This window comes from Mustelus asterias, chromosome 9 (assembly GCF_964213995.1).
Source record: "Mustelus asterias chromosome 9, sMusAst1.hap1.1, whole genome shotgun sequence".
NCBI lineage: Eukaryota > Metazoa > Chordata > Chondrichthyes > Carcharhiniformes > Triakidae > Mustelus > Mustelus asterias.
In genome coordinates, this window is record NC_135809.1 from 43,031,226 (window position 1) to 43,053,916 (window position 22,691).

At 41.8% G+C, this 22,691-nt stretch overlaps 1 protein-coding gene across 4 annotated transcripts in view; it reads left to right on the plus strand.

The window, feature by feature from the left end:
* Positions 1-22,691, plus strand: part of LOC144498644 (fibulin-1-like) — a 309,419-nt gene that overhangs the window by 61,253 nt on the left and 225,475 nt on the right. For all 4 annotated transcript variants that reach the window (XR_013498738.1, XM_078220077.1, XM_078220076.1 and 1 more), the window contains exons 6-9: positions 2,667-2,768; positions 8,158-8,295; positions 11,605-11,742; positions 20,321-20,464. Coding sequence is in view for 3 of the 4 variants with exons in the window: in XM_078220077.1 (XP_078076203.1) it covers positions 2,667-2,768; positions 8,158-8,295; positions 11,605-11,742; positions 20,321-20,464 (522 nt within the window). In the remaining variant the exon portion in view is untranslated. The remainder of the gene's footprint in view (positions 1-2,666; positions 2,769-8,157; positions 8,296-11,604; positions 11,743-20,320; positions 20,465-22,691) is intronic.

Consider the following 22,691-nt stretch of genomic DNA (forward strand, 5'->3'; position numbering starts at 1 on the left):
TCATTTTCAAAACCAAAGTTAGCACTCATGTTTATGAAACCAGGATAAAGTTGTACGCACACTGCTGTGTACATTTCAGAAGAAATAATAAATTTTATTTATTTTGCAAGCTTTGTGGCGTCAGGATTTTCCAATGAATTACATGTGTTGCTGCACAATCAGTAGTATTATGCAGGAAATGTGATGGCAAATTTGTACACAACAGGATCCCACAAATCATTGGGTTTCCTTGTAATCAAATGTCAAGAAGCATAAGTTGAGCTAATAGATAATTAGTGCCGGCAGCAAGAAAGCTGCAAGATGCAGCGAGAACCAAATTTAAATCGAATTTGCATGTTTAATGAGACTTTTGTGGTCTTGTGTCTCAAAAATGCCAAGATTTATCTTTTACAATTCCATTTTTCCAGAGCTCCTGTTTTTTTTATTTCAAAAATATACTTTATTCATAAAAAAACTCTCAAATAAGACATTGCAAACGACAGATCCAAAAGTTACAAACAGTGCAAAAAATGAATCATTTTTACCCTACAATACAGTGCTTATTTACAAAACATTACATTCATTGCATTTCATTACTTCAAAATATGTACATCATCAGAGTTTACTGTGTGCCGTTATTTTTCAGATTGGCACACAGTTACGCAGGCCGAGGGTATTCTGCAGTTACCGGGCCCTCGGTCTGCCTCGGTTGAGACGTTTTACACTGTGGCCTTTCCCCATTGTGCCTTTGCGGCGGCTGCCCCAAAGCTTGAGCGCGTCCCTGAGCACGTAGTCCTGGACCTTGGAATGTGCCAGTCTGCAACACTCGGTCGAGGACAATTCTTTCAGCTGGAAGATCAGCAAGTTTCGGGTGGACCAAAGCGCGTCCTTCACCGAGTTGATGACCCTCCAGCAGCAGTTGATATTTGTCTCGGTGTGCGTCCCCGGAAACAGCCCGTAGAGCACAGAGTCCTGCGTCACCGAGCTGCTCGGGACGAACCGCGACAAATACCACTGCATCTCGCTCCAGACCTTCTTTGCAAAGGCACATTCCACAAGGAGGTGTGCGACCATCTCATCAGCTCCGCAGCCGCTTCGAGGGCAGCGTGCGGTGAGGTTGCGACCTCGGGCGTGCATGAAGGATCTGACGGGGAGTGCCCTTCTCACCACCAGCCAAGCCAGGTCTTGGTGCTTGTTTGTGAGTTCTGGTGATGAGGCATTCTGCCAAATGACATTGACAGTCCGCTCAGGGATTTCCAGAGCTCCTGTTGCTGCATCCTATGTGTCGGAGAGAATCAATGTGAACCAGGAGGGCAAAAGGGAGGAGTATCTCCGTTAACAGGAGCATTTTCTGGTGGGGGTGGTGTTCTATGTGGTGACTGCTGAGGAATATTTTAGGAAAGTGTTGATCTGTTTATCTGTCAATAATTCAAATGTCACCTTGTTTTCAACCAATTTTCAGAGAACAAAGACAAAATCTGAGGTCTTCTAATCTGTATAGCTAAGTTATACCTGTGAGTCCTCTGGGAATTGTGTAAGTAGAGTACATTGCAACTGTATAATTACAGATGGGTAAACATAGTTTGAAAAATTTTTTTTATATTGCATGAACAATATGGGCCATTACATATGGTCTTTATTTAAAGGCTGCAAAGGCCATGGACCCAGACAACATTCCGGCAACAGTATTGAAGATTTGTGCTCCAGAATAAGCCACACCTCTCGGAAAGGTATTCCAGTTCAACTGCAACACTGGCATCTACCCAACAATATGGAAAATTGCCCAGATATGTCCTGTCCACAAAAAAAAACAAATCCAACCTACTTAATTACCATCCCATCACTCTACTCTTAACCTTTGGCCAATAGAAATCAATTAGCAACTAACCTGAAAGTAATTGATGATGCCTTCAGGTGGGTCCTTACCACTGCTGACCACATTCAGCTGTGAAGGTTAAGAGAAAGCATTATCTGGAATGTTGAGCTCAGAAATAACAACAATACTGATACACACACTGATTGACATTATGATCTGTCCACTCCATATACTTCTGGTGCATGCTCCTATGCTGCTGCTTACACCTAAATAGTTAGCACTGGATTTGTGCGATAACGTCATTTTGGAGGCAATCCTGCTTAAGTTTTAAGTTTATTTATTAGTGTCACAAGTAGGCTTATATTAACACTGCAATGAAGTTACTGTGAAAATCTCCTAGTCACCACACTCCGGCGCATACACACTGAGGGAAAATTTAGCATGGCCATTGCACCTAACCAGCACCTCTTTCAGACTATGGGAGGAAACCGGAGCACCCGGAGGAAACCTACAAAGACACGGGTAGATCGTGCAGACTCCGCAGTGATCCAAGCCGGGAATTGAACCCGGGTTCCTGGTGCTGTGAGGCAGCAGTGGTAACCACTGTGCCACCAGTCCTAGTGCTGGAAAACTGATTGATACAGAACTGAATTTCGTGGCCTGTACCACTTAGTTTCATGGACAACTTTAGTCTCAAAATATCTTCATCACAAATTTCTAACTTGATGTTGTCATACTGCCAAAATGTGGAGAGGGAAGCAGAATCTGATGCTTTGACTTACTGTATGAATATAATAAAAGCATTTGTGGTATCAGAGGGGAGATCATTAAATTTTTAATAACCTCTTTGCTTCCAATATCTTCCTCACAGGAGGTGGACCCTGCCAACACCAGTGCACTGACACAGGTACCAGTGTTCGCTGTTCTTGCTATCCTGGCCACAAGCTGAAGAATGACAACATCACATGTGAAGGTATTGGCATTAGATTTTTCCTGGTCTGGAATGCTCCACCTGCAAAGGTGATGGAAACTGATTCCATAAATAATTTATATGGGATTAAGGATGATTGCTCTTTCAAAGAGCCAGTACAGACATGATGAACCAAATGACCACCTCTATACTCTAAGTTTCTATAATTCTATAGTCATTGGTTTGTACTGAGTTATTGTCTCAGGTATTTCTACTTTTTATTTTTTTCAATTATATAAATCTGTTTTTAGTTACAAATGAATTAAGATAAAATAATGTGAGACCATCTCCATCTCTGACCAAGCCAAATCCAAGTTCTAAAACTTTTTAACAGCAATTTTATTCAGAGGAAACTAAGTTCTGAATTATCCCCTGGGGCAAGATTGCTGCTGACTGCTGCCTACAATGATTCCTTCATGACTGCAACTCATTTGAGGTTAGTTATATATGTAAGATGTGCTCCCAGCACTATTACCATTCTATAGGGAGAGCCAGCACTGCAAATAAGCAATATCCAGTGGGTGCTGCAGTGGGAAAAGTGAGAAGAAACCCTTAGATAGGGGAAGAATCCCTCTGAAGATATTGAAAACATCTCAACAAAGGACCCTGAATGAACCTTGAGCATATCTATAATCATAGAATCTCTGCAGTGCAGAAGGAAGTCATCAGCCCATCAAGCCTGCACTGACAACAGTCCCACCCAGGCCCTCTCCCCATAACCCCACATATTTACCCTGCTAATTCCCCTGACACTAACGGACAATTTTAGCATGGCCAATGAACTTAACCCGCACATCATTGGAGTGTGGGAAGAAACTGGAGCACCCGAGGAAACCCATGCAGACATGAGGAGAACATGCAAATTCCACACAGACAGTCACCCAAGGCCAGAATTGAACTCGGGTCCCTGGTGCTGTGAGACAGCAGTGCTAACCGCTGCGCCACCATGCCATTCTACCTGAGAAAGAGGTGGTTAAGCTATAATAACAAGAACATAAGCAGAAGTAGGTCATACCGCACCTTGAGCCTCCTGTACAATTACAGCAAGATTTCCTTATTCTTGTGCTCCAAATCCCTTGCAATAAAGGCCAATATGCAATTTGCCTTACTAATTGCTTTCTGTACCTTTATGCTAACTTTCTTTCCCTAGATAGGTCCATGGGGTAAGATGAGAAGGGGATATATTGGCCCTATATTGTTTGCAGTTTAGAAGAATGAAAAGTGATTGCACTGAAACATACAAGATCCTGAGGGGGCTTGACAGGGTAGACACTGAGAAGTTGTTTCTGCTGGCTGGGGAATCTAGAACAGGGGCACAGTTTCAATTTAAATGGTAGATCATTTAGGACTGAGATGAGGAGAAATTGCTGTACTCAAAGGATTGTGAATTCTTGGAATTCTCTACCCCAGAGGGTTGTGGATGCTGCATTGTTGATTATATTTGAGGCTGGGATAAACAGATTTTTGTCTGTCAGGGAATCAAAGAATATGGGAAGTGGATGGGAAAGTGGAGTTGAAGCCTAAGATTAGCCATGATCTTATTGAATGGCAGAGCAGGCACTGGTCAACTCTTGCTCCTCTCCTATATGTTCTTGTGTTTTGTGTACAGGGACAACCAAATCCCCCCAGTATCAACATTTATTTGTTTCTTAGTATTAAAAAAAATTCTCTATCTATTCTTTCTACAAACATCACTAGCCCCACATTTCTCCACATTATATTCCATTTGCCATTTTCTTGCTCACTCAATGAGTCTGTCTGTATCCCTTTGCAGGCTCTTTACTGGCCCAATGAAATAGCCAAATCCCCAATAGTGAGCCTTGCAACATTCCATCAGCAACAACTTACAAACTGGAGATGACCCATTGAAACTAACTGTCTGTTTTCAGTCTATTATGCTAATATTTTTCCACCCCTGCAATCCCAAGAACACCAAGCTTCACAAATCTCCAATGGTTCCCCATTATCTACTCTGCTGGTTACATCCTCAAAAAGCTCTATAGATTTGTCAAACATGATTTCCCTTATATTAGAACTGTTGAATTTGTCTAATCATATTATGATTCTTGGAGTACTTCCTTAGTAATGGATTCCAGCATTTCCCATCAGTCGTTGTCTGGCTAGATAGCCTGCAGCTGCCCGTTTTCTCTCCCTTTTTTTTGAACAATGCTGTTACATTTGCCACCTTCCAATCCATTGGGAATATTCCAAATCTAGGGAATTTTGGAAGACCCCAACCAGTGCATCCATTATCCCTGGAGCCATTTTTTTTTAGAACACTTGGTCTTCTCCTGCTCAATCTCTGGGTGGCAAGTAATTCACAGTGAGCAAGTTAGTTCACTGCCAATCCCGTACTGGATTATGGGTCAATAGAAATGATATTGAAAGGCTTGGGAATTAACTTGTTTCCAAAGCCCTGCCCCATTACTTTGTTTAATTGCTGTGGGATGGTCAAAAAGTAGGTGGTTGAGATTGTTGCTGGTGAAAGGGATTGGGAAATTACTTCAGGTGATAAGTTCCTGCCCTATCTTTCCTGCCACACCACTCTGGTCCCACCTAAAACTGGTGGTTTTCTGGTGGAAGCTCTAGTCCTCAATCTCTGAGAAAATTAACATGTCTTAAGCTTCTCTGGCCTAGATTGTCATGCTTGAGACAGGTAGTGGGAGTTAGGAAAATTCTCGACTTGGCCTGCTCACCTTGGGGGGGTTGGGGGAAGTGCCCACAAAAATGGGATCTTCATTGCCAGGGGGTGAGTGTGGCCTGGGGTCAGGCCAGCTGACCCAGGAAGAGGTTTTGCAGCAGCCGCAGGAGCTGCTGGGTGCAAAGGTGAGCTGTTTAAAAGGTCTGCTTCGGTGTTGTGGGACTTCGTCCCAGTTAAAATAAAAGCACACAGGCCCTCTAGCCTTCATCCCTCACATCCTCCAAACATTCCCAATGCTCCATCCATGCCATCTCATGCCCCCATGCCAATCCCTGCTCTTTCACCCACCCTCATGGTCTCTTATACCCTCTGTGGCAAGCTAAGATACTTCCATACCCATTGTCCCACTATACCTAGTCTGGAACCAATTAATCCTATAGTGTATGGTGGGTTGAATAAAAAGAAAATTCATTCATAATTTTCTCCTATGTTGAAAAAAGCTAATAGTGTCGATCATCCAGATCTTTTAAAGTATCAATATCAAAAACCACAAGCCTTTGAAACCCCATGCCTTGTGTAAACAGATACTGTTAAATTGACAGCAAAGATCAGCAAGCCTGATCTGTCAATCAATGTTTTCTCTTGGATGCAGTTGTTTCAACAAGTATAATGGATGTCCGTGCTCTTAGCTTAGTCTCATTGTGTATGCTTGGCTGAGAGCCCAGACACTCATTGGAGTATTAAAATACATAGGGAAGTTAGGAATAGAGTGAGTAGAAGAGTAGAGCTTGGCATTGGAGGCACAAGGGACTATAGAGGGTCAGTGGAAGGGCAGAGCTTAGCATGTGGGCATGAGGAAGACCTTTTGAGCTCTGGGTTCATGCAGACTGGATTCATGACTCCTTTGATGTGGCATGGACCACAGCTCTTTAAAAATGTGGCCTGACTCTATGAAAACTGTGGAGGTGTAGGTGTTGCCTATCTTCACAATGGAATCGGCCAAGTTGGGAGTGCCAGGTAAAGGCATTTGACAGAAATTTGTCTGCACCCTTTGAAGACATGCTTGAAAACCAGACAACACCCGGGAATGGGATCAGGATTGCCACAATTGGGACACACCTGCCATTTTTAAAGGGGTCCCGAGTCACCCTGACTCAGTAAAAATCCAGGCCTATGTGAACATGTGGCCTTCAGACTTGTAAAAATGTTTTTGCAGTTTCTCAGCAAAAATGTAGAAAATGTCAAATCTTCATAAAGATTTTTTATCTTTAGTTATTGAATAAACAATGCACAACTAGGATATCATTTTATTGAATATGAGGGATGCATTCTTATAACTCATTCTCAATTCTTTATGCATGATAATGTCACTTTCATGAGCATCATGACATACATAGAGAGCTGACATGATCCTTGAATATTCTTGAATTTGAGGTAAATGTTGCATGCAAGAAATTGTGAAAATTCACAACTTATTCAATGTATATCACAGGAACAAACCATAAAGTTAATTGCAACCTTTTGAATGTATTAGCTAAAATCTAAGACTATTGAAAGTGACTAATTATCAGCTTGGCACAGCTTGTAATCTTTTTAGCTCTGAGTCAGAAGATCTCAGTACAAAATCTAGGCCAACACTTCACTGTTGGAGTGCTGCATTGTCAGAGGTTCCATCTTTCAGATGAGAGTCCACCTGCTCAGGTGATTATGAAAGTTCCCATGGCACGTTTCAATGATGAGGAGGGAATGTTCTCACGTATTAGCCAACATTTCATTTGATGGACCCTAAAGTTCCTGGGGCTGTAGATGTTGTCAGTAACAGTTAAGCCCTGAGGGGACATAATTTGTACTATAAAGGGTTAACAGATGGGATATGCTGATATATGATATAGATGATGATATACTATTGACATCAGTCATGTGTATGACTTGAAAGAGAGGATGGAATCATGCCTAGGTGCAACATGTCCACTCTGTAACCTGTTAAGATGTAGTGCTAATAAACAAGTGTTAAGCAGATATCAGATTATATCTACAGTCTGTCTAGGAACCAAGTATCACGCCTGGAATCCAAGGTAGAAGTACCCATCTCAGAACAGAATTTGGGTGAAGTTGCTGCTCTACTGAGATTCTGGCCTATTTGGGCAAAATATTAAATTCCAGTTAGGATGGGCAGTAATTAGGGCCTGAATTCTCCAGTCTCGCACACCCCACCAACGTTGCTAGCTAGAACTGAGAATTTGGTGCTTAGCCAAATTTCCATTCACAGCAGTGGGACTGGATAATTCCAGCTGTATGCAATGTCAGAGATTTCTGGCCCAGATTTTTCAACCGCTCCTTTAGTCAAGAGGCATGCCAGGATTGGGGGAGTTCCTAGGCCTAACAAAACATTCACAAAAGTATTATAATCAATCCTAGAGAGATTGATTACCATCATTATTTACAGTGTTTCCAATAGAAGCTAAAAAGTATAATGTATTTTTTCAGCCTAAACGAACCTTTGGAGGACACCACTCTTCCCAATAAGGTCAGATCAAGGTGTTAAAAAGTGTGTTTTTGTGGAAGACGAGTGAAAACAGAGTTAGGCTTGTCTGTGGTCCCTTCATAATTCATAGACATTAAAAGCTCAAGACTAAATAAAACAACTTGCACAAAGTAAAGGGACAGCTACTGGTACGCATGCTCAATATGTGCTAACACTAAGAGAGGAGCAGGAGAGAAAAGCTGACTTTTTTTTATTGCTGAATACAGATATCAATGAGTGTCTGTCAATGCCACACAAGTGCTTAATAGGACAACGTTGCATCAACACTGTTGGGTCCTACCGATGTCAGCGTGAGATAAGCTGTGGCACAGGCTATGAACTGACTGAAAATAACCAGTGCAAAGGTAGGTAATGAACAGAGGTGCATTAAACATCTAGGGGTGTGTGTGTCTGTGTGTGTACTAACATATGAATATTAAGAAATAGGGAAAAACAATCAAATAAATAGAGTTGCACTTAAATACAACAATGGTTTCTCACAGTATCAATACTTTAAAAAAGTTCCAAACAATCTACCTTCGAAGCTAACCTTCCACATCTGTTCAGCAACACCTCATAGATGTTATGATCTATAAAGGTCCAGTAACTTTTACTACACAGTGCCTTTAATTCTCTCTTGGGTTGCCCTCTGATGTTAATAGCATTTTGTTTTTCAGATCTGACTTCATTCTCACTACTTCCTGAGAGTTTGGCCAATTATTCATGTTGTCCAGAGATCTAAAACAGCTCTTTTCATAGGTTTCAGTATCTCCTTAAATACATTACTTCCCTTTGATCTCTCCATTGTCTTACCCAATCTCTTTAGAATGGCTTTCTCCAAAACTTGACTTACTTTATTTCTTCACTTGAACTTTTATAACTTAAAGAAAAGTAAACTCACTTTATCCATACTTTACCAATAAAACCTTTCTTTCACATCTTCAATATCTTTTGCTTTGAATCACAACAATCCATTTAAATATATTCCTACTCTGTAATCACTTTTACTAAATTTCCTTCTGTAAACATCCATTTCAAATATTGCCAGGCTCATTATCATATCAAACCCACAGTTTAGATTCACACAGTCACTCTGTCCCTTGCTTTATTTATCACTCACATACCCCAACAGTTTAAAAATATGACCGGAATATTACCAACAGAAAAATATTACAACTTCTTGTTTTTTCTCACAAATTTTCTTGATAAATATTATTACACAGCTATTAATCACCCTCCAACATTCAGCAAAGTGGTCAATCTTCATATATAAATCAAGATTAAGAATTAGTCAACTATTTGTTCACAAAGTTTTCATATTTGAGGCTAGTCCTATTTGCACCCGAAGGCATTATTTTTATGATTACCAGTGGAGATAAGAATTTTCCTCTCAGAAATTCCCACCTTTCCCCCCTCCACTTGGCCAGATTTAATGCAGCCATATGTAATAACCTAAGCTGACTTTTTTGTGCCTGAACCAGATTCACGCTAAGCAATATATTCAGCAGCAGAAACATTTGGGAAATGATATTGTTATTTCTAGTTATTTTCACCTAAATTATAAAGGAATAATGTGACGAAAAGAGTAGTAAATGAGTAAATTTGTATTCTGCAGACAATTTTATTTTGTAGCCAATAATATTCACCTCCAAAAAAGGTTGCACTGAATACTGTATGATCGATTACTACTGGAATCTAATTTTCATAGTCATTGACAGTTGTCCCTTGATGTAATGTTCCAAAGATGTATTAAACAACTGTTCCAAAATGGACAGGTAGAAAAGATACTGGAAAACATTGATGCAATATTGTCCTTTTCTCTCAAGGAAGCTGGAATACAAAGTGGAGGAAGTTAAGTTACACCTGTACAAAGGCTTGGTCAGACACTGGGTGGTATTTAATGCAAGTGACAGGGGTCTCACTGAGCTGCTTGTCATCTCTTTTAGGGAAAGCTTGCTGAATTAAGTGCCACTCGGGCACGTGACAGGTCAGCAGTAGGCCTTTCTTAGAATAAAGGATTCCAGGTGTGGAAATCCTGATGGTCAAGAGCTGCTGGCCAGTTAGAGCCCGGCAGCTCTATTGAATGGCAGCACTATCGGGGACGTACTGGCTGGTACTGCATCTGCCTTAGGCCCAGGATCACGGATGGACCCAGGCCACAGGTGAGTGAAGGATTGTGGTCAATCTTTCCCAAATGTTTCTGCTGCTGAATATGTTGCTTAGCGTGAAACTGGTTCAGGCACAAAAAAGTCAGCTTAGGTTATTACATATGGCTGCATTAAATCTGGCCAAGTGAAGGGGGGAAAGATGGGAATTTCTGAGAGGAAAATTCTTATCTCCACTGGTAATCATAAAAATAATGCCTTCGGGTGCAAATAGGACTAGCCTCAAATATGAAAACGGAAGGATTTTTGTGGTGTGGAGATCAGGGGGAAATGGCAACTAAGGGGGGGTGGGGAGGTTACACTGAGTTGTTCTTGAGGCTGGGTCCCTTGTTCAGGCACTGAGAGTCTTACAATAAGGGATGCTTTCTGGAAGCAAGCAAGCAAGCAACCACACACAGGTTTGTTTGTCATGCTTCTTGCATGGCGAGACCCCACACGCTGCCTATTTATTAATGGTGGTTAAGTGGAAAGGAGATCCACAGGCCTCCCTGCCATGTAGGGAATTTTGCAGGGCCCCCACCTGCCACCCTCCTACCTGCCACCCTCCTACCTGATTAAATGCCCTCCCTCCACCAAACTCTCCACAGGAGGGGGCATTAAATTCTGCCCCCCAAACCGGAGTGAAGTTATTTGAGGATGAGGAGGCAAGGCAGATTCACCACAATGATACTGTCACTAAACGAGTTAAATTATGAGGGTCCATTGCAGAAACTTTGTCTGTATTCCCTTGACTATAGCAGGGTGATCTCATTGAGGTATTTAAAATGAATGAGAAATCCAATAAGGTAGATAAAGAGAAATTATGTCTTCTAGTAGGGGAATCCAAAACAAGGAGCAATCTTAAAAGTATTCAATGTTGAAATTCAGAAACAATTATTCACAAATAGGGTATCAGAAATCTGTAACTGTCTTTCCAGAGAGCCTGTAGATGATGGGTCAATTGAAACTTTCCAGACTGAAATCCATAGATTATTGTTAAGCAAGAGTATCAATAGAGACGCATCCAAGAAAGGTAAAAAGGATTGAGGTATAGTTCATTGAATGGTAGAACAGACTCGAGTGGCTGAATGGCCTTCTCCTGATTCTATTATTCCTGTAGCAAATGGTGGTAACTTTGCTATTGAGATTTTTCTGTAATATAGATGTTTTTATTTTTGATGTAACAAAATGCTGGTATTTTGATGCACTGCATACAGTGCATTTGTAACATCCACAATTATCTCCCTGAGTGGTCTGATGTAACAATAAGTAAACGCTACACTCAAACCGAGCAACTTGCTATACTATTTTATTAACCCTTCCTGGGCTATTTCTAATCAGATGGAAATTTCTCAGTGGAGCTCTGCTGTTGAGCTCTTGAAACATTTACATTAAACATTATTTCTGTCCTTGGTCTTCCACCAACATTAAGCCAGCTGCACCACTGATTCTATCAACTTTTTGGGTTCTTTGTTTTACTGTTTTTTTTCAGCAGGAGAATAATTTTGATTTTTTTTTTGGATCTAATAGATATCGATGAATGTAAGATTGAAACACACAACTGTGGACCCGACTTTATCTGTCAGAACACACAAGGGTCATTCCGTTGCAAGCCAAAAATGCAATGTGGGAACGGATTCTTGCAGGATGCTCTGGGCAACTGCATTGGTAGGAATTCCATGTTATTATACATTTTAGGAGATGTTACTTGACAAGTGTTTTTTTTCCCTCAGCTGAATCATCAATATTATGAAATGTTGTTCCCATAAATAATAAGCACACTGCTAATTAATTAATTTGTACAAATGCTTGATCGATTCAATGTGAATGAGGATGAGTGGATGACCAAATACTCAATGCAATGCTAATGAAGGAATTTTACAAAATCATGCTCCTGAAGTGGCACATTGCCCACCCATAATCCTTACTGGGAAGTCAGACATGCTGGGGGTGATCTTATAAAAAACATTCTAAGTCCAGAACGAATGTGAAAACAGGAGAGCTTCAGATCTGTTTTTCGGCGAGCCCAGATCTGATATCTAATGCACTTACAGCATAAAGAAATTCTGAAATTGGATTTTTGACTGTAGGGGTAATGGGCGGAGCTTAAATTGCCAGAAAGCAACTGATAGCAGCAGAGGACACCATTGCACATGTGCAGGTTTCTCTGCTCTGAACAGCAGAGAGACCTGTCATACAACCTCTGCTGCAAATAATCAGTTTCTCTAGCCTAAACTCAGCACGCCCCTTACAGGCGAGATCCCCCCACCCCGGCTGGACCGGTTGACCTCTGCACCCCCTTGGCCCTTGGCACTGCCTGGTGTCTGGTGGGCAGTGCCAACCTGGCACTGTGGCATCAACACCCCCCCCCCCCCCCACCTTGACTTCCCGGAGGACCAGCTGTGATTCTTACTGGAGAGAACCTTTCTCCGATTGAGTCCCAGGCTTGCTAATTTCATTGAAATTATATTTAAATTATATTTACATAATTTATTCAGCCTTGTGCCGGAAATGGGCACGAGGCTGATCGCACCAGATATCCGGAGCCGGTAAAATCGCGAGAGGCAAGAAATCAGGCGCGAACCTGATTTTTCGGTTCTCTTACGATCTTACCAGCTTGCCCCGCCCATCGGCTGGCAGGACGTGATGGTAAGATCGCCCCCGTAACCCATGATATTCTGTTCATTTTAATGATTGGAAAATTTGAAGACTATTCTCCCAAATGCCCAACATACAATTCCAGCAGGTGAGCCTTCATGCATTTTCATAATATTTCCCTTATTAGATCCAGTGACATTGTTGCCATGAAATGTAGTTGTGGAAAATACCTGCTCAGGGTTGGATAATGCAGGATTTATATGCTGAAGTACTGTAACTTACCATATGGGTACGAGATAGACAGCAGACCAGAGCTTTGTTTTATTGGGAATTTTAATTGTGGTTAAAGATTAAAGCCATGATTTTGTAAGAATCCACTGGTGATGCAAATCTCTGCCCAATACAATCCACACTGCATTTTCTGGCAAGGACAACACTGGAGCCCAGTGCGAACTTCATTTCAATTGCTAAGTTCATTAAAATTGTTCCCATAGTAGATTTCCCATTCTTCTCATCTTCCTTATTGTTGACACACACTTCTATCTAAAATGGCCTGGAGAAGTAGGTTTCTCAAAATTAAACTGCTAGCATGTAAAATTGGTTGAAATTTTGAAATTTGAGTAACCTTTTATATTTTGCTGCCCATCTCACTCCATTGATTGCTATTGTTCCACAAAGTTGCATTTTTTCATTAAAGGACTTTTATTTATCAATAGTTTTCATTCAGTTCTGATGCTAACAACTGAAATATAACTTGCCATCACGGATTGAGGATGGAAAGAGATTCCACTACATTTCTAGTATTAGTGGAAGAGCAGTCGTATAAGAGTGGATGGGAAAATATATACATATAATAGATATATAATATATATATACATTGGTTCAGTTAACATTTCAGCATGTCTGGAGGAAACCTGAAACGATTTCACAAAGGAGTCTATCACATTCCAATGCTTTCCTCTAGAGGATAATATGGGGACAATTTGTACCAGAAGAATGATTATTAATTTTATTCCATTCTTGGTTATTATTCATCACCCCATCACACCTTCTTACAATACCTAACAAATAGCTGAAAGGGCTGAAACAATGTTTGGCCCCAAGCTTCATGTTAAATTCTGCTTCCTATTTAAATTTTAGCTAGTGCGGCCAGATATTTCACATCTCCAGTGGAGTAGTTGTCAGGGCAAGAGTAAAGTGGTGCAGGGAATTCATGGTAATTATTCAAATGAACTGACCCCAGAAAACTCAGTGCAGTCATCACTGCACACTTCTCTGTAGTTTTACATCAGCAGCTAAGTCTGCCTAGAATAGATTTTGCCTCGGTTACAAAATCAGAGCTCAAGCACATTGATGAAGAATCCTAACTCGGAATAATACATGGCCCTGTTTTTTGATAGCTCCAGAGGCCTATTCTGATTCTATATTTTCTCCTGTTCCTGGGTGAGGTGTTCATTGTTGAGGAACTCAACTTACTGAATATGAAGTCATCTAGGCTGCAGGCAGTTATCAAGTTAACTATTTACAACAATGATTACACTTCAAAAGTATTTAATTGCCTGTAAAGTGTTTTGGGTAATCCTGTTGTCATGAAAATTGTTATATAAATGCAAATCTTTCTTTTTTTTAATAATCCTTGATTATTGGATCACTTAAATGAAGACAAGATGACAAAGTTTTTAAAATTTCCCTTCCTGTATCCACATTTAAAACTCCCTGTAAGATCAAGGTACATATCTTGCTACCTGATCAAAGTCAAATGTCAGTTCCTTCTGTGCGGGTGAGCTGGAGTGACAAGTAACTCAGAATTTTTCAGGAGAAAAAGTTGCTCTTAGGCCTGTGCTGCAAGGCTGTGTTGTGGTTCTGCACTTTATTCTCGTGTTTTGCAATCTGGTATTTATGATTAGCGCAGTGAGCTGCTTTTGATGTAGTTGTTCGGGCGGAGGAAAATCATCAAAGGAAGACTGGTAATCTGTCAAACTCTTGAGTTTGATTTTAAAAGAAGAAACCAGATAAAATCCAAGAACCTTCTGTGTTGTAAACTTGATTTTTTAAAAAATGTAATGCACATCCACAAAGACTGCAGAAGTTCAAGTAGAAAGCGCTCTCAAGGCAAAGAGAGTCAGTGTAGACTCAATGGGCTGAATGGCCTCTTTCTGCACTGTAGGGATTCTTTGGTTCTAACTAGGGGTATTAGTAATAACATCTTCATACTCTCACCTTCATTGGTGTGGTGTAATGACCTCAACGTGGCCCATGAGGTTGGTCTCTTGGAGTATGAGCTCCCTGAGTGAGATCATGATTGCCTACCCAATCGAGGAGTCTCACCTGTATATAAAGAACAAAGAACAAATAAAATTACAGCACAGGAACAGGCCCTTCGGCCCTCAAAGCCTGCACCGGCCACGCTGCCCGACTTAACTAAAACCTCCTACCCATCCGGGGACCATATCCCTCCATTCCCATCCTATTCATGTATTTGCAAAAGACACTCCTTAAGTCACTATCGTATCTGCTTCTACTATCTCCCCCCGCAGCGAGTTCCAGGCACCCACCACACTCTGTGTAAAAAACCTGCCTCGTACATCTCCTTTAAACCTTGCCTCTCGCACCTTAAACCTATGTCCCCTAGTAATTGGCTCTTCCACCCTGGGAGAAAGCTTCTGACTATCCAATATATATATATTGAGGTGAGTCAGGTCTATTGACACTCTGGATTCTGACTTTGTACCTGAAGCAGTTATAGGAGTGGAGGTAAGTTTGTAAAAAAGGGAATCTGATGAAAGGATACTGGCCTCTGAGGAGTTATTTCATGTGTTGAAGGGATTAATGTGATTTTCTCCAAACTGATGTAGAGGCTGCACAACACGCTAAGTGGTGAAGGAGGTCATGGTGTTTTACAAAAAATATTGCAAATAATTCTGACACATGTATGAGAAGTCTTGGGTGATTTTGCACCAAAGAGGAATCAAACCAATCATATAAAACCTATATGACTAGAAAAGCTGCACTTATTTTTTGCAGTGGGGTCATTAGTACAGTAGTAGTGTTACAAAGAACAAAGAACAGTACAGCACAGGAAACAGGCCCTTCGGCCCTCCAAGCCTGTGCCGCTCCTTGGTCCAACTAGACCAATCATTTGTATCCCTCCATTCCCAGGCTGCTCATGTGACTATCCAGGTAAGTCTTAAACGATGTCAGCGTGCCTGCCTCCACCCTACTTGGCAGCGCATTCCAGGCCCCCACCACCCTCTGTGTAAAAAACATCCCTCTAATATCTGAGTTATACTTCGCCCCTCTCACCTTGAGCCCGTGACCCCTCGTGAACGTCACTTCTGATCTGGGAAAAAGCTTCCCACCGTTCACCCTATCTATCCCCTTCATAATCTTGTACACCTCTATTAGATCTCCCCTCATTCTCCGTCTTTCCAGGGAGAACAACCCCAGTTTACCCAATCTCTCCTCATAGCTAAGACCCTCCATACCAGGCAACATCCTGGTAAACCTTCTCTGCACTCTCTCTAACGCCTCCATGTCCTTCTGGTAGTGCGGCGACCAGAACTGGACGCAGTACTCCAAACGTGGCCTAACCAGCATTCTATACAGCTGCATCATCAGACTCCAGCTTTTATACTCTATACCCCGTCCTATAAAGGCAAGCATACCATATGCCTTCTTCACCACCTTCTCCACCTGTGTTGCCACCTTCAAGGATTTGTGGACTTGCCCACCTAGGTCCCTCTGTGTTTCTATACTCCTGATGACTCTGCCATTTATTGTATAACTCCTCCCTACATTATTTCTTCCAAAATGCATCACTTCGCATTTATCCGGATTAAACTCCATCTGCCACCTCTCCGCCCAATTTTCCAGCCTATCTATATCCTGCTGTATTGCCCGACAATGCTCTTCGCTATCCGCAAGTCCAGCCATCTTCGTGTCATCCGCAAACTTGCTGATTACACCAGTTACACCTTCTTCCAAATCATTTATATATATCACAAATAGCAGAGGTCCCAGTACAGAGCCCTGCGGAACACCACTGGTCACAGACCTCCAGCCGGAAAAAGACCCTTCGACCACTACCCTCTGTCTCCTATGGCCAAGCCAGTTCTCCACCCATCTAGCCACTTCTCCTTGTATCCCATGAGCCTTAACCTTCTTAACCAACCTGCCATGTGGGACTTTGTCAAATGCCTTACTGAAATCCATATAGACGACATCCACGGCCCTTCCTTCATCAACCGTTTTTGTCACTTCCTCAAAAAACTCCACCAAATTTGTAAGGCACGACCTCCCTCTTACAAAACCATGCTGTCTGTCACTAATGAGATTGTTCCTTTCTAAATGCACATACATCCTGTCTCTAAGAATCCTCTCCAACAACTTCCCTACCACGGACGTCAAGCTCACCGGCCTATAATTTCCTGGGTTATCCCTGCTATCCTTCTTAAACGACTGGACCACATTCGCTATCCTCCAATCCTCAGGGACCTCACCCGTGTCCAAAGAAGCGACAAAGATTTCCGTCAGAGGCCCAGCAATTTCATCTCTCGTCTCCCTGAGCAGTCAAGGATAGATGCCATCAGGCCCTGGGGCTTTGTCAGTTTTAATGTTCCCTAAAAAACCTAACACTTCCTCTCTTGTAATGGAGATTTTCTCTAACGGGTCAACACCTCCCTCCGAGACACTCCCGGTTAACACGCCCCTCTCCTTCGTGAATACCGATGCAAAGTATTCATTTAGGATCTCCCCTATTCCCTTGGGTTCTAAGCATAATTCCCCTCCTTTGTTACTGAACCACTATCCTAGACATCCACACTAAAGCCCCAGAAACATGAATTCAAATTCCATCATGGCAGGTAGGGATCTTTAATTCAATTAATTAATAAATCTTGATTAAAATTTTAACATCATGAGTAACAATCACAAAACGACTGGATTATCATAAAAGCCCATATAATTCACTGATGTCATTCAGGGGGAAAGAAATCTGCTTTTCTTACCCAGTTTGACCCACATGTGACCACAAGTCCATAGCAATGTGGTTAACTCTGAACTGCTCTTTGAAATAGTCTAGCCTAAAGAGGGAAAATGACCAATTTCCTTCCTTGCCTAAGATAACAGACACTGAAGGACTCGAGCAAGACCCTGAATTTTTTTAATTCATTCATAGGACATGGGCGTTGTTGGCCGGCCAGCCACTTGCCCATCCCTAGTTGTCTGAGGGTAGTTGAGAGTCAACTACATTGCTGTGGCTCTGGAGTTGCATGTGGGCCAGACCAGGTAAGGGCGGCAGATTTCCTTCCCGAGAATGAACCAGATGGGTTTTTCCGACAATCAACAATGGTGATCAGTAGATTCCTAATTCCAGATATTTTCTTTTTTATAGAATTCAAATTCCACCAACTGCCGTGGCAGGATTTGAACTCAGGTACCCAGAACATTAGCGGAGCTTCTGGATTAATAGTCTAGTGATAATACCACTAGGCCATCACCTCCCCATGATATATGCTTGATGTAGGTGGAAAACTCAACCTGTTGGAAATCCAAACATTTGGAATACAACATACACAGAAGTATAGTTCTAAAGAGATCTTGCCCCAAACAACCTAGCAGAGGATGCTAGAAGCGAAAATAACATGTGCAAGTAGTACATGTTACAACCGTATAGGGAATTATTCACACAAAAGTGGACAAATGTACCTTGCTGGCCAGGATGCAGATAAAAAATCCTCTTCATGTGATGTCTTTTTGAAGCAGAAGATGGCACTGCAGGACAGGATGCAAGAAAATTCTCCAAGGGTTGTAGGCAAGATACTGCTGATTAACCAGCTGCACAGATCAAATTCATCCTGCACAGATGATTAATATGTTTGTGATGTTGTACAACTTACTGTGGACAGCTGGTGAACAAAATTGGCACGTGGTCCACTCCCTGGAATGAAAGGAATGATTGACGTAGGGGGAAGGAAACTGCTTATCCAGTAAATGAATGTAACAAACTGAAGTAAAATGCTTTTAGCATCTCTCTATGTGAACCAGATATAGAACAATTCAGGGCCACTGCTGAGTCAACAACAGAAGGGAAGTGTGCTGCATACTGAAAGGGTCTCACTGCTAATCTATCAGACAGCATCTGAGCCAGTGTTGATTCAAGTCATTAATTCAGTGCCAATAGCCAAACAGATGCCACACATTTCAGTAACAGAAAAATGTGTTGAAAATCAGATGGGTACCTGCATCCTTTGCCAAGCTTCACTTTCTGACAATAGGCATCAGCTACTGCAGATGTCAGAATTGCCTGAAGAACTGTGTGAAAGGGGGCATTAGCATGGAGCTTTTCTTCCTGGAATGATCTATCAGTTGTAATTGATGAATCCCCTCGATCCCCCGCAGCACAGACTGTTAAATTGGCACCAGCTAGCACAGGTAGTGCACAGTTGGACACAAGGCACACATCTTTCATTTGACTTGAAGATGCGAAAATCATTGATTACGTGTTTCAGGAACAATTAACTGCAAACGAGGATGGAGAATTTGGCACTCAGCCAAATCTCTGTTCACTGCAGCGGGACTAGAGAATCTCGCTGGTGTGAAAGGCTGGAAAATTTTCTCCCATTTTCTTTTCTGTTGCACCACACTTTGATTTTCTTTAAAATGCAGATGGTCTGCGCTGAACCCACAGACTCACCTGCAGCTCTTTAAACTCTTTCCACTGTCTCATTGCTTCCTCTCAGACTCGTTCTATAAACTCTCTCCACTGTCTCACTGTTCACGCTCAGATTGCTCTATTAAACTGTTGCTGCTCTTTAACTGCTCCCACCCAGGCTCACTCTCAAAATCTTTCTGCTGCTTCAAACTCGCTCTTTAAACTCTCACTGCTGTCTCAACTGCTCATTCTCAGACTCACTCTATAAACTCTCACTATTCCTCCTTTAGACTCGCTCTTTAAATGTTCGCCACCACAAAGGTGAGATGGGAAATTACCCAGAGTATTCCATCTGATATTGTTTGGAGTGATTAGCGTCAAAAAACTGGTCACTGCTCAGGGTGGGGGGAGGAAAGATAAAGGAAATTTAGATGCTATGGAATAATCTACAAGTAGAACAAAATAATTACAGATTGCGGTGAGTTTGACCTCCAATCAATACATATCTTGGTGGCATTTGCAAAAATGTCAACTCAACCAATGGACAATCTCAGCCACATACTCAGGTACTGCCATTGCTGCTTCATAGCTTGTTGGCACATTGTTGGTCTTAAAAAACCATTTTGACATAATACTGTCTGATATGGCTTTGAATATCACCGATGGCTGCAAGTGACCTAATTGACATTTGAGCTTTTAATACTAATATCCTTTTTCAAACTAAATGTAGATCATATCTTCCTAAAGATAGACGTTTACTCTCTTCATCATTAATTTCTCTTTGCTGGAAAAAAAAATCTCACTTACAAGCAAGAAATTATTTCAACCTCTGGTCTGAAAATCTGTAAGTGAAACAATCTGTCAAGTTTTAATGTTTTAATTGGAGAGGATGTTTCAAAATTACACCAGTCCTCTGTGTGTTACCAAGGTGAATGCCAGTGAATGTGGGATGTTGCTGTCTGCATTGCTGTTAAACTGTTTCATTTGCATTTCCAGACATCAATGAGTGCACCAATGCTGTTCTGCCCTGCCAGCCAGGCTACACTTGTATCAACAATATTGGCTCATTCAGCTGTAATCGCAATGTTATTAACTGTGGCCGAGGTTATCATCTTGCTATGGATGGATCACGTTGTGTGGGTGAGTTGCACAATTTCTAACTTAAACATTCACTGATGTGTTGCTAGAATCCACATCTTAAAAAAAACTTTGTCAAGAATACTGAGGAATAAGGAAAGGCTAGAGATGAGTAGGTTTTACACCTTTGAAAGGAAGAGATGATCTTGTAAAGATATAGGATAATTGGCAGTACACAAAGTAAGTTTCAGAATATTACTTACTCCAAGTTACACTTTGAGAATGTGGCAAGGGAGCAGGGGACGAAGCTAGTAGAAGGGAAATTTATGATTGGTCTTGTAAAACTTCTCTTCACACCAAATGCGATCATTGTTCCTGGATGTACCTAACTTCTCTTTTCAGATACGTTGTACCCTGAAATTCTCTTACTAAATCTTTCTGTTTCCCACTTGTATCATCTCCTTTTTAAGCTTTCTGAAAATCCTCTATCTAATACAATAATTTCCATCAACTCCTCCACTCTCTCAATAAGATCATTAGAAATAGGAGCAGGAGTAGGCCGTTTTGCCCATCTGGCCTGCTCTGCCATTCAATAAGATCAAAGCTGACCCGACTGTGGCCTTAAGTCCACTTTCTTGTCCGCCCCCATAATCCTTGACTCACTTGATGATAAAGGATCTGTCTAACTCTGTCTTGTATATATTCAATGACCCACACTCCACTGCTCTCTGTGGAAGGAAATTCCAAACACCAACAGTCCCGTAGAGAAGAAATTCTTCATCTTTCCATCTTAAATGGGAGGCCCTTTATTTTAAACTGTGTCCCCTAGTTTTAGATTCCCCCACAAGAGGAAACATCTTTCCCTAACATCTACATGATCAAGCCCCCTCAGAATCCTATATGTTTCCATAGCATTGCCTCTCATTCTTCTGAACTCCAATGAGCTTAGGCCCAGTCTGCTCAAACTTTCCTCATAAAACAACCACTCCATCCCAGGGATTAGGGACAGTGAACCTTCTGTTAATTGCGTCAAATACATCTTTAAAGTGAGGAGGGCAAAACTGCATGAAGGGCTATACTGCATGCCTCCTCTGATCTTACCCTTCCTCCTCCAGACTGTGCTGAGATGGATGGCCATTAGATTACCCATTTGGCATGTGTGGGCAAAATTCACTTTAGTTAATATCCACACGTTATGCCGGCCATGGGGGATCATCAATCGATCTCCCCTTGTGCCCTGTAGAGTACAAGCTCCCCTATTAAGCGAGCAGAGACTTGCCCAATAGGAAAGGAGCAGCAGGAGTTTAAAATTAGTTGTCTCTACTTGGGCCCAGCTGTCGAAGGACTCCTGGGCTCGACCTGTGTACTGTAGTCACAGTAGTGGTGCTTTATTCACTGTATAAATAAAGGGTGTTGGTGATGGAAGACTGGTCTTGGCGAGATAATTACATTGCCAACAAGGAGTAAGACGAGTTTTTTTCCTTCCCGTCGGACAACCTCTATTATCAAAACAAGTAATCCTCTGGTACAAGAAATGCCTTTTTTTGATAAACTTGAAGCCTACAATGCCAGCATAGATACTGGGCCCAATCTGCAGACCACATGCGTTATTTTTTCCGGGCTAACAGTATTGAGGGTGACGAGAAGCAAAACATAATCCTGTTGACAGCATGCGGGCTCCCAACATTCAGTGTAATAAAAAGCCTGACCTACTCGGGTGCTCCTGACTAGAAAACCTTTAATGAATTGGTAGAGTTGGCTAAAGGCTACTATGACCTGAAGCTTTTTATAATACTCTGGTGATACTGTTTTAACATGGCAAGGTAAACCCCTGAGGTATCTGTCACTGAATTTCTGACCAGCTTATGAAAATTGGCAGAGCACTGTGCATTCAGGCCACCCCTGAATGACATGTGACGAGATAGACTGGTCTGTGGAATTAACAACGTGACAGACCAAAATAAATTATTGGTAGAACCCAATTTGGATCTAAAGAAGGCCATTGAGATAGCTCTATCATTGAGAATGCAGAAAAAGGAGTTCAGGAACCACAGGGGTCATCTGACAGCAGTGCCCTCCAATTAGGGAGAAGAATCTCGTGCAACATTCGTCCTTCAACTGAGAGAGACGGTGTCAGTAAAATATCAGAGAATCCCGTACAATGGTGGAGCCGAAGCCACACCACCAGGCAGTGAAGGCAACGACAGTCTTCAGACTCCGAGGGAACATATTCCAGAAGGTTGTAGATGCCAGATGATGGACTATTGCAAATGACCACAACCAAGGAAAA